At 36.5% G+C, this 12,195-nt stretch overlaps 1 protein-coding gene across 1 annotated transcript; it reads left to right on the top strand.

Moving 5' to 3' along the window:
* The first annotated feature begins 7,588 nt into the window (after positions 1–7,588).
* On the top strand, positions 7,589–8,436 carry LOC147611568 (copper transporter 5.1-like). Its single transcript, XM_086784982.1, has one exon. It carries the CDS (start codon positions 7,749–7,751, stop codon positions 8,211–8,213), a length of 465 nt encoding a protein of 154 aa, XP_086641108.1. The 5' UTR covers positions 7,589–7,748; the 3' UTR covers positions 8,214–8,436.
* Positions 8,437–12,195: the final 3,759 nt, after the last annotated feature.

The following is a 12,195-nucleotide window of genomic DNA, read 5'->3' on the forward strand; positions in this document are numbered from 1 at the left end:
CTCTTACCAAAGCTAACTGAATTCTAGAATTTTCCAAATTTAGTTTGGTTGAATTTGGACTAGATTTGAACCTAGTTAGGTTACTTTTTGATTCGGTTTGGTTCCATTTTGATTCGATTTGGTTCAAGAGAGAGGAGAGATAAAAATATCACATTATTTTTGAGTTTAAAACTCATTCAAGCATGTGAAATATGCACCTCCATTAAAGAACTCCCCTTCCTTACATATGTGTCAAAATGGAATCATTATACCCAAAATATCTCATATTTTTAATATTGCTCATAGTTTTTTACTAATAAACCTTGTACATTTTTAACTCTTCATCTTGTGTGAGCATTTACTCATTTTTGGATACCCAAAATATCTCATATTTTTAATATTGCTCATAGTTTTTTTACTAGTACCTTGTACATTTTCAACTCTTCATCTTATGTGAGCATTTACTCATTTTTGGATATCTTCTTTTACAAATTGGATTTATCTCCTCCCTACACATGGATTGATGCTATTGGCCCATAAGAACCTTAATTGGACCATAATCCAAAATTTTTTGAAAATCTAGACCCTTAGGCTAAAGTCCTTTATACCCATTTCCAATTAATTCCAATTGCACATTGGAAAGTTCTTTTTGAATTTTTGTTTCAGGGGAACTTATTTTAATAAGATGAGATAATTTTCTATCCAAAAATATTAAAAATCTGAATATTCTCTCTCTAGAATATTTTCTCTCTCTATGCCAAAACAGGTAGAAACAAGATCTCTTATATTTCAGAAAAGGGAATTGATTACAGGAGAATATGCTGGACATCAAAAAGGGGTTAGGGAAGGAATCTTACAGTTTCTATTTGTAATGTAGATATAATCTGCTTTGTAATCACTTTCTTTAATATAAGAATCAATATTCTAATTTTAATATCTTATACTATCTTGTATGCATATCAGGCTTGTGTGTTTAAAAAATGCCATCAAATAAAGCATTCATTTTCCTTAGGTGTCCTAGCACTTCACTCAGGGACCGCTTCGTCGGTCCTTGCCCATCGTACTGGAAGCGCACCATTTTAACCATACCGAGGCTGATCAAGACCTTGGCAGGCTTTGCCACGAGCGACGTCCCATGACGACTCCCGGCCAGCTGATTCCAAGGAACCTCCTCTTAGTAAAACATATGCCAAATGCTTCCTCAAGCATTCTGGCGTAAAACAGTCCTTCGAATGAAAAACATTGGTTCCAATGCAAGTAAAATTCCAGTTTGAGACTGGTTCCACAAAACCCCTTTTTACATAATTCTCAGTTTCATAAATGAGGATCCTTGATCTCTCATCAAGGTAATCTACCCATCGTCCAACTGATTGTCCAACTAAATTCTTGGTGAGTTTGATCAAAGGAAAACTAGTCTAGTTTCGGTAGTCTATTCTTTGTATTTAGAAACTGGAATTGCTCACTAAGTTTTAGATCGAGAGATGGACAAGTTGGGTTACTGTCCGTCCCTCTTGTAGTCTAACCAAATTCATTTGGTTTAGTTTTAACAAGGATTCCCTTCACATAAACATCTAATTTTGGGTAAATACAAATTTAGTGATTTTTTCAATTAAAATATCCAAAGACATTCTTTATGCCACATAATTTCTCGACCTTAATTCATTAGGTAGAATTATGGTGAAAATTCATCTTTTGACACTAAGATTTAATTCAAATCCATCTTTTCTTAAATATCATAAAAAATATTCTTTTAGCTAAATACCAATACCTATTTTTTTGAATAAACTTAAAATCCCTCTTTTTCTCATTTAATGAGTGCAATCCAATTATCATGGGAATTCCTCTTTTACCATAAATTAAATCTATCTAAAATTCTTCTTAAAAATAACATGAAAATATCCATTAATTCCATTAAGTTAGAAATTCCACTTTTCTCATTCAAATGATTGAATTGCAATTATGGTGGGAATTCCTCTTTCATCATTTAAATTTATGTATGTAGGAAGATAAATTTAACTAAATTTTCTCTTAAAAATTAAATAAAAATCTCCATTAATTCCTTTACACTAGAAATTTCACTTTTTCTCAATTAAATGGCTGAATTCCAATTATGGTGGAAATTTCTCTTGAATCATTTAAATTTATCTATGCAAAAAGATAAATTTAACTAAATTCTCTCTTATAAATTAAATAATAATTTCCATTAATTCCTTTACTCTAGAAATTCCATTTTTCTCATTTAGATGGTTGAATTCCAATTATGGTGGAAATTTCTCTTTCATCATTTAAATTTATCTATGTAAAAAGATAAATTTAACTAAATTTCTTCTTTAATATTTAAATAAAATATCCATTTTTTATTATTCTAAATTTTTCTCTTTCCTCATTGGAGTACATGGATTTCTTTTGTCATGGGAATTCCTCTTTTATCATAAAAATGAATTACTAGAAATTTCCCTTTTTTCTAATTAACTATTTATGTATAAACATAAAAATCAAATTTTCCATGGTTATGATGGAAATTATTCAATTAACCTGGGATGATTAATCCTAGAATATGGTAGGAAGTCCTTTTTTCATATAATGTACGAAAATGATTTATGTGTTAATTTTTTAAAAATTTTACCATAGCTCCATTGCTATTACTGATAATTTTCAATAATTTTGACAACATAAAGTTTTAGTAATATAATATGATAGAATAACTATCATTAGGATCAGTATCCAATTATGGACTTGATTCCTAAGTTGTTCATAAATTAAGTAGCATAAAAGCATTAAAAAGCCACTTCTTTGGCCTCTAATTTGACAAGCATAGAAATTACTTTTAGATTTGAGAATTGCTTCATGAGAAGCATCATTTGAATATAGAATTGGTCATAGGAATGACCATTATTTTGGGGAGAGAGAGATGTACTTAAAAAATATTTTAATTTAAGCATAAATAAAAATTTTATATGATTTATCACTAAAATTCATTACAGAGTTCTAATTGCATTAAAGAGCCATTCAATTGAATGCTTCTCAAGCTTGAGAGGGGTTGAGAAGTGAGAAACATTTTGAGATTAAGAAAAAAAGACCATAAACCACACTTTACCTCTTAAATTGCTTGATTCTTTAGTCTAAGGAGAGGCCCCCAACCAATCAATTGGTTTAGTATGTTGATGAAGACTCCAAAGAAGGTTGAAGAGAGAGAGAATCTCCAATCTCTTCAATTTGTAGAGGATTTTTAGAAGATAATAGAAAATATGCTTATTTTAGAGTAATACCGGCATAGTATAGTTCAAAGATGAGAATACAAAAGAATGAGGGTCTATTTATAGGTGAGGGAGGCCACTAACTAAATCCAACTAGGTTCTAGAATTTTCCAGGTTCAGTTTGGCTGAATTTGGACAAGATTTGGACCAGCTTGGCTCCCTTTTTGATTTGGTTTGATCCACGAGAGAGAGGAGATAAAAATATCTTATTATTTTTTAGTTTGAAACTCCTCCACACATGTGAAATAGGTGCCTTCTTGAAGGCTCCCACTTTCCTTACCAAGGTGTCAAAAATGAATGATTACTCCAAAATATCTCATTTTTTTAATAATATTTCATAAATTTTAACTAATAAATCTTGTTCTCAGTCAACTCTTCATCTTATATTTCATAAATTTTAACTAATATTTCATAATTTTTAACTAATAAATCTTGTGCTCGGTCAACTCTTCATCTTATATGGGCATTTACTTATTTTTGGGTATTTTCTTTTATTCATTGGATTTATCTCATCCCAACACTTGGATTAATCTTACTGGTCCATAGAAACCTTAATTGGACCATAATCCAAAAATTTCAAAAAATCTTGACCTTTAGGTTAAGGTCTTTTAAATCATTTTTAATTATTTCCAATTGCACCTTGGAAAATTTATTTTGATTTTTTGTTTGAGGGAAACATATTTTTGATATATGTAGAATATATAAATCTAAAAATATCTCAATATTGATTTACCACTCTCTAGAAATTTTTATCTCACTAGACAAAACAAGGAAAAATAATATTTCCATGTGTTTAGAAACATGGAATGATTACAAGGGATTGAAGTAAAGGTTTATTCATTATTCAGGCTGAGGAGGAATCTTACATCCTCTCCCACTTGAAAAACGCGAGATGTCCTCATCTCGCAAAGTGGGGGTAATCCTTCGCCAACTCCTCTTCTTTCTCCCAGGTGGCGTTTTCTAGAGGGAAGAAATTCCACTTTACTAAGAATTCTCTAAGGACTCTGCTCCTGAGAATCTTCTCTCAAACGTTAAGGATTTCCTCAGGTTGGAGTACTACTAACCTTGAGTTGGAGAAATCAATTATTCATCATCAAGCACGTGACTCGGGCTGGGTATATACTTCTTAATCAAACTGACGTGGAATACATTGTGTACCTTGAGATGGGGATGCAGAAGAAGTTTGTAGGCTAGATCACCCACTTTCTTTATAACAGCATATGGCCCACAGTATCTCGGAGAGAGCTTCTTGGACTTCCCTAAAGATAAGGAACTTCTCTTTGGTCGTACTCGAATGAAGACCATATCTGATTCTTCAAACTCTCTCTCTGATCTCTTTTTATCTGCATACTGCTTTTGTCTATCTTGGGCTGCCTTTATATCTTTACGGATTGATTGCATTTGCTAGTCCATGTCATCAAGCATTTGTCTGGACATTTCGACTCTGATCAATGAGTCAACAGTGTAAGGCAATCTTGTCTATACAAAGCTTTGAAAGGACTCATCCCAACACTTTGATGATAAGAAGCATTGTAAGCGAATTCGACCATATGCAAATGGCTTAACCACTTCTTGGGCTCCCTGCCCCACAGCATGACCGAAGGATATCTTCAATTACCTAGTTCACTCTTTCAGTCTAGCCATCTATTTCGGGGTGATAGGCTGTGCTGAGATCCAAGAAAGTTCCTATTGCTTCGAAGAATGCACTCCAGAATTTTCATGTGAATTTGGGATCTCTATCACTTACTATCCTCCTGGGAAAACCGTGCAATCTCAAGATCTCCTTAAGGAAAAATCCGGCAACATCCACTGCAGAGTATGTTTCTTTCACTGGAATCAGATTGGCAAGTTTTGTTAGCTTGTCAACTACCACATAAATGGAGTTGTAACCTGATTGTACTCAAGGTAATCTAGTGACAAAGTCCATACTGATACATTCCCACTTCATCTGTGGAATGTCTAGAGGCTACAGCTTCCTTGGCATCTTGACTCTCTCTGCCTTTACTCTTTGGCACATTAAGCATTTCCGCACATGATCAAGTACATTCTTTTTGAGTCCTGTCCAGAAGAAGCTTTTCTTCATAGACATAGGTTTTTATAAACCCTAGATGTTTAGCTATTAGGCTATCATAGGATTCTCTCAGAATTCTTTCCTATTCCGCAAAGATAAGTGGATAAATGACTTATTTTGAGGCAGAGCTTATAATGGTACTTGTGGTGTTTGCCCTAAGAAAGTTTAGGTCTTACTTACTTCCTAAGCCTTTCACCATATTGACACATTATTCTTTACCTCCCCATGTGATTTAATCTGATCTTCCATCAAAGAGACTGTCTAAATGGCTAGTTGAGCTGCAAGAGTTCCAATTCACTTGCATAATGGAGGATAGTACAAGGGTTAATTTGGTAGATATGTTGACTTATAGGCAGAACCTTTTGGTATTGAGGGAAGAAACCGTCAAGAAGAAGAAGGTACCGGCCAGGTGTGGCAAGAACTTGAAGAAAATATGTCCAATGCTTTTACTCCTTTTTTTTTAATGGAGCTTTTAAGAGGAGCTCAAGGGTAGCCATTGGTGGGGTTGTTTTGTTGAATCGAGAAGGTATTGTAATATATCAAGAAGGAATGAAGTTATATGTGGAGACTAGCAATGAAGCTATGTATGCCACCTTAGAATATGGACTCCATTAGTGTCTGAAGAGAGGGATTAGCATACTGATAATGAAAGGAGATAGTTTACGGGTGATTAGACAACTTTAGAAAGTCTGGAAGGCTAAGAATCCCAAATTGAAGGAGTGGTACTTTCAAATAAGAAAGATGCTACAGAGGTTTTAAGAAGTTCAGTTTGAAGATGTGAAAAGAGCACGTAACCAAACTACAGACATATTAGCAAGGGGGGGTTGGGAAAATATTTGGATACATATGCTATAGTTATAACCGACCCTAGTTATGCTAGAACAGAGAGTTTACATGAAGTGGAAGAGTTTTTGCATACAAGTGTGGTACCTTCAAGTTTATCTAGAAAACAGAAGTATGGTTTCATCAGAAGGGCTCTGCAGTACAATATTGTTAATGATTGGTTGTACATGAAAGGAAAGGATATGGTTTTAATAAGGGTCCCAACCAAAGAAGAGATCTTTGCCATAATGGTTGCAAGTCATGAGGGGGTTTGTGGAGGGAACATTTCCCTAAAGTTGACTTTGAGAAAAATTCTTACTACAGGTTATGTGTGGCCAAGTGTGAGGAAAGATATCTACCATTGGTGCAGAAGCTATGAGCCATGTCAGAAGTAAGGAAGGAGAGTATTGCACCGTGAGTTGAGGAAAACCATTATTTCATATGGAGCTTTTGAGAAATGGGGTTTAGATTCCGTTGGCCCTCTACCCACAACTGCCACCCACGGGTAGGACCTACATCTTAACTAGAGTGGATTATCTTACGAGGTGGGCTAAGGCTAGATGTGTAAAAAGCATTATTGCTAAGGAAGTAGCCAAGTTTGTCTTTAAGGATATTTTTGCCAGATTTGGTATGCCCTTGGAGTTATTGAGAGATCAAGGACCTGGTTTGAGAGGCCAGATTGTTGAGGAGCTTATGCATAAATTACACATTACTCATAGGTTTTCAACCCCCTACTATCCACAGTGTAATGGGTTGGTTGAGAGGTTCAATGGGGAGTTATGTACCATGCAACGGGACTTACTAGCTTTAGCTCTGTGGGACTACAAAAAACAACTACAAAGTTTTCAACATACCATCTCGTTTTTGGGAGTGCTGCAGTGTCTCTAGAGTATCTCCTCGATCTGCGATTGATGAGGGGAGTATTCTCTCTATCTCGATCGTTCCTAAGGAAACCCAACCGAATGTTTTATGTAACATGATTGTTATAAAAAAAGGGGGTGTTCTTGTCATCATATAGTTTATCATGTCTCGTTCTTCAAAAAAGTCTCACTCTTCAAGAGTACCTTGATAGTGGCTCCACTCACACGAGCGTAGGCTTATGGAGTGGCCCTTAACACTATGCCCTATGCCATATAGTGTCGAGGGTGTCCCTTATGACTAAATGCCCTGTGCCATATAGTGTTGAATAGTGTTAGAGAAATTTGTTTTTTTCTAGCAAGTTGGAGTACAATCGGTTTTTCTATTCAAAATCTCATTTTTTACCGGTTTTGAAACCTAAAAAATTTAATGGTTTTTGTAAAGAAAAGAGTGTCGTGGTGCTCTCGCTCTTCAAAAGTGCCTTGAAAATAGCTCCACGAGGTGGTCTCTCGAGTGTGGACAATGCCGGGGCCCGACAGCATGGAACTTAGATTAGTATTGAAACTGGCGCGATTAGATCAGCATTCTTTGTCGCCTTCTTTCTTTCCCAGCTGCCGTCTGTGCTGCACCTATGCTCCCTCCTCTTCTCTTTCTCAGCAGCAAAGTCTCTGGTTCGCGCGCGGGTGTGTGTATGTGTGTGTAGTAGCAGAGGGAGGGAGGGAGAGAGAGAAAGAGAGAGAAAGGGGTACTCTTCTTTGATCATGGCGATGCCTCCTCCGGCTGATGGGATGCCGATGCCGATGCCCACAGGGGATGCCATGGCCATGCCTTCAATGCACAACTATTTCTTCTTTGATTACAAGGTTCAGCTTCTCTTCTCGGAGTGGTCCACCCAAAGCCCCGGAACCTACACACTAACCATAGCCGCCATCTGCATTCTGTCGCTCTTCCACGAATGGTTTGGAGAGATGAAGAAAAGGCTGGTGCAGCTGGCCGATTCTCCTCCACCTTCGGATCTAGAGGTCGGAAAGAGCCCCAAAATCATGCGTTACGTTGGATCCTTATTGCAACAGAGAATGGCCCGTGTCTTGCTCATGACTACCGTCCATGTCCTCAGTGCTGCATCTAGCTACTTGCTCATGCTTGCTGTGATGTCCTACAACGTTGGTGTTTTTCTTGGTGTCTTGGCCGGCGTAGCCCTTGGTTTCATCCTCTTCCGAGCTTAAGAGTACATGGTTTGATTCCACTTGATGTACTAAATCATAATCTTTGATAGATCATCTTCGTTGTATATGAGTTTGTTCATGGTGAATTAATTGGTAAACATAATACAGACCATGAAACCTTATGAAGCTTGGTGAACAATATTGTATTACCTCTCCAAAAAGTCTTTCGAAGATCGACTTAGATAAAAGGACAGCTAGTTACCTAGTTGTTTGATTTTCCTTTTAGGCCTTTATTAACAATATCATGGATCACTTAAAATGGCTACTTATTTTGTTGAATGTTGAGTTATATTTGTAGATGTGCTCTTCCTTTATAAAGGAAAGGTCATGTCCATTACCTATTTTAAATGTACACTATTGTGCATTGTTTTGTGGCTTTTTAGTACCTTTTCAAAAAATATCATTCTATCAAAGTCTACGGGTCTTCGAAGACGTTGATGTTTCCATGTGTTTATTGAAAATTTGGAAAAAAGGGCTAAACTTTGCTAATATGCTAATGATGATTCGTAAAATTTATTGAAGCGCTAATTGAAAAAAAGGGCTAATGATGATGATTCATAAAATTTGTTCAAGCTTTGTACTTTGAGTAATTTTCAAAAGTTCACTTTAAAAGCCACACAAAAAAATGCCTTTTGTTTCACAAGTTTGATAAGAGACGTGAACTTTTTTGGAAGAGGAAATTTAAGAGTGTAATTAAGCTAGGAAGAACAAAGAAGTACAAAGCACTGTAACACGTGACACACAACCTTGAAGATCAAATTCAAGGAGTGAGGAACTTGAGAGTGTTAAGTCAAGAAGAAGAATCTATAAGAATAGAGAATAGCATTTGAGAGTTTGACTCTAGTGATGATAGTGATTCCAACGCTGAGAAGAAGAAGCATGGTATCTCAGACAGTGATTGAAGAAGAAGAAGAAGAAGCATCTCATTTCAGAGGAAGGAACATCACTAGGACATTGATTGAAGAAGAAGAAGGAACATCATTGGGAGGAACACAAGAAAGACAAGGACTTCAGTGAGTCACTGGCTATTACGAGGCAAGTAGAAGCATTAAAGTTATAATATGTCGTCTCTCGTCAATAAGTACATAGAGATTCAACATTCAAAAATAAAACTTCACTCATGGGTGGTGGACATATTTCTTGTATGTTAACCACTCCATAAGCTAACATGGTTTCACCTCTCTACTATACTGTAAGGTGCTTTATCATCTTACCTGCTTGAATAGGCACTTATCTTTTGTAAGATGATGCTGTGAACATATATAGTGGCCTTACCTTGAGCTTAATGTCAAATAAGGAAAGAGTGAGGACGGTGTACATACTTACTAAAGACTAGTAATAGAGGGTGGAACATTTTTAAGTTTGGCTAGTCTAGTGTGAAAACTCATTTTTGACACTAACTATTCCTTGACAATATAATACTTATGAGCTCTTCACTTCTCTATTCTTGCTTGCATGTAGTATGCTATTAGACCTTGCATCTTACCTGCTCTAATAAGCACTTATATTTTATAAGACGGTGCTTAATATATAAAGTTGCCTTACGTTGAGCTTAATGTCAAATATAGGGAAAGAGTAAGGACTTTGTGTACATACTTCCTAAATACTAGTAATAGAAGGTGGATCATTTTTTAGTTAGTCTACCTAGTGTGAAAACTAGTAAGTCATTTTTGACACTAAGCCTTCCCTTGAATAGAATACTTGCATGTGATGTCTTCCCTTTTCACATCTTTGTAGAGTATGTACTCTGAAAATTCCTCCAATGAGATATAAGGCTTAGGCATGTTACTCTGAAAATTCCTCCAATGAGATATAAGGTTTAGGCATGTTGGGGCTTGAAGCCAATATTCATTATTTAAGTGATAGACCCCCCTGCTAGTCATTTTGAATGGTTTTGGCGATAAAGGTAGTGACCTTCCGCTCTGCAGATTTCATGGCTTCATTCTGCCAGCATCTTTCTGAGAAGAATCTCTGGTCGGCCGAGTATAATATAAGAAAAATTTAGTAATTTCAGTCCAGTTGTGAGGCAAAGGCACATAAGACCTTTTCAACGTATGCACCATCTATTATAGAAACTCCGCACTGTAGAAATGATCTTCTTTTTGACTAGATGGGTTATCATCCCTTTATGTCTATGTAACAACATGATGGATTATCCTCCCTCTACAACTGTGTAAGCATCTGACAACATGCTCTTTATCTAGCAGCTAGTCCCGCCAACTGCTCAAAGCGCAGTATTAGATCACCATTAGTCCTCTGCAAAACAGTTCCAGTAAACTCAATAGAATTGAAACAAGCACCTGGCAAGATGAACCGGAATCTGAAAGATTTAAATTATGTGATCAGAGGGCCATGATCACCTCCTTGCTCATGCATCAAGATGAGCTATCAGCTGGCTGCTGCTCTGCTGCTGCTGCTAGTCAAGACTTTGCTAAAACGAGTTAGCTCGAAGTTATGATCCTCCTCAGTTTTAACGTGAATTGCAACCAAAGCAATTTTCTCCTGAGTAAGCTCCTTGATTTGCCTCATTATGGAATCAACTTTATGACGGGCTTGTCTCTCACTGACTAGAGTCTTCAGGCTATCCGTCCGCTTTGTCAGCGCTGCTTGTTTTCTTTTAAAAGCTTCTGAGTTTCTTCCTCATACTCCTTGAGCTGTAGGAGGATGAAGTTACTGTTGGCCTTGTCAAAATCAAGCTCTTTCTATAGAGAACAAGGGAATGCTCCCTTAAAGAAGAGATATCCAGCATTGCCAAGGGGTGATTGGTGGCAAGAATAAGATTCTTCTTATCACCCAAATCTAGCACCTCCTCCATTGGTCATTTAGACACCGGTGTGGTGAGCTTTAGCTTCCCTTCCAGCAAGGTGCAGCATGGTTTCAAAAAAAGTAAGTTGTGAACTACTACTAACTTTTGGAGGATTCTTTTAGCCACCAGTGGATACAAATCATAATTCCGGCACTCCTGACAAACCAAGAACAAGGTACCTCATAAGCCTCAATCTTTCTAGTGTTCTACAACACTCACATGTTCCTCAACATTAGCGTTGACAATAGCTTTGTCTCTTCGCTATATTAATTCACCGGGATGGTGAATTTTTATGACCTAGGCCACTTGTAGCAGGGTAATATGCCTGTCTTTTATGAGTTGTAATCGTGATTGTAGATGAGTTAATCCTTATGCATATACATACATAAGCTCATGTATATGCATAAGCTCACCACTACTACAGGATGACCCATTTTCGACGCTTGGTATCGACGGTTTACGTGCCGTCGATATAAACGTCGAAGAAAATGTCAAAATCTAGAGTCGGAATAAGCATCAAAATCTATTTTTTTTATTTTTTATTTTAGACTTCTTAAACAAATTAAGTATGCAGAAAAAGAAAACATTGATAAAAACCAAGTATTTCTTGGTAAAATTGAAATAAGATGTTATAGTTCATCATCGACTCTCTTATCCTCAGCTAGATCCATGGCTCCGAATACATCTATTTCCAGACATACCTCTCCATCTACATCTTCGTCGTCATCATCAATAGGTGTAGCCTCCGTATTGTCCTCTTCTATTTCATGCTTTACGGGTGGTTGTGTTGAAATTTGTTCTTCTCTTTCTTCTTCGAATTCCAGATTAGTTGTTGTGTTTGCTTCTCCTTCAAGTGCTAGTAATTGTTGAATTATTATATCGTGATTTGATCCTTCTTCTAGTTGTTTAATATGATCAATATCTATTTCTTGTGCTTCTTGAGTGGGTTCCTCAACTTCTACTTAATTTGAAACTTCCATATCTTCAAATATTTGTTTACTGTGTGGATCATTTTGGACAACCTGTGATCTCTCAGGTCCACCTTGAAGACGACCTGCTCATAATGCTCTGGTAACACAAATGTGTCCCTTTGGTTTGTCCACATCTTTGTGGAGTCTACTTGATAAAATCCGCTCTTATCTTTGTGCATGGTTGCTTCTGGTCCTTGACTCACTA

The sequence above is a fragment of the Cibotium barometz genome, chromosome 47 (genome assembly GCF_041138505.1).
Source record: "Cibotium barometz isolate CiBa-2024 chromosome 47, ASM4113850v1, whole genome shotgun sequence".
NCBI lineage: Eukaryota > Viridiplantae > Streptophyta > Polypodiopsida > Cyatheales > Cibotiaceae > Cibotium > Cibotium barometz.

Bases quoted from the DNA above. Each gene is read 5' to 3' on its own strand.
- LOC147611568 (XM_086784982.1), top strand. From the start codon at position 7,749: ATGGCGATGCCTCCTCCGGCTGATGGGATGCCGATGCCGATGCCCACA.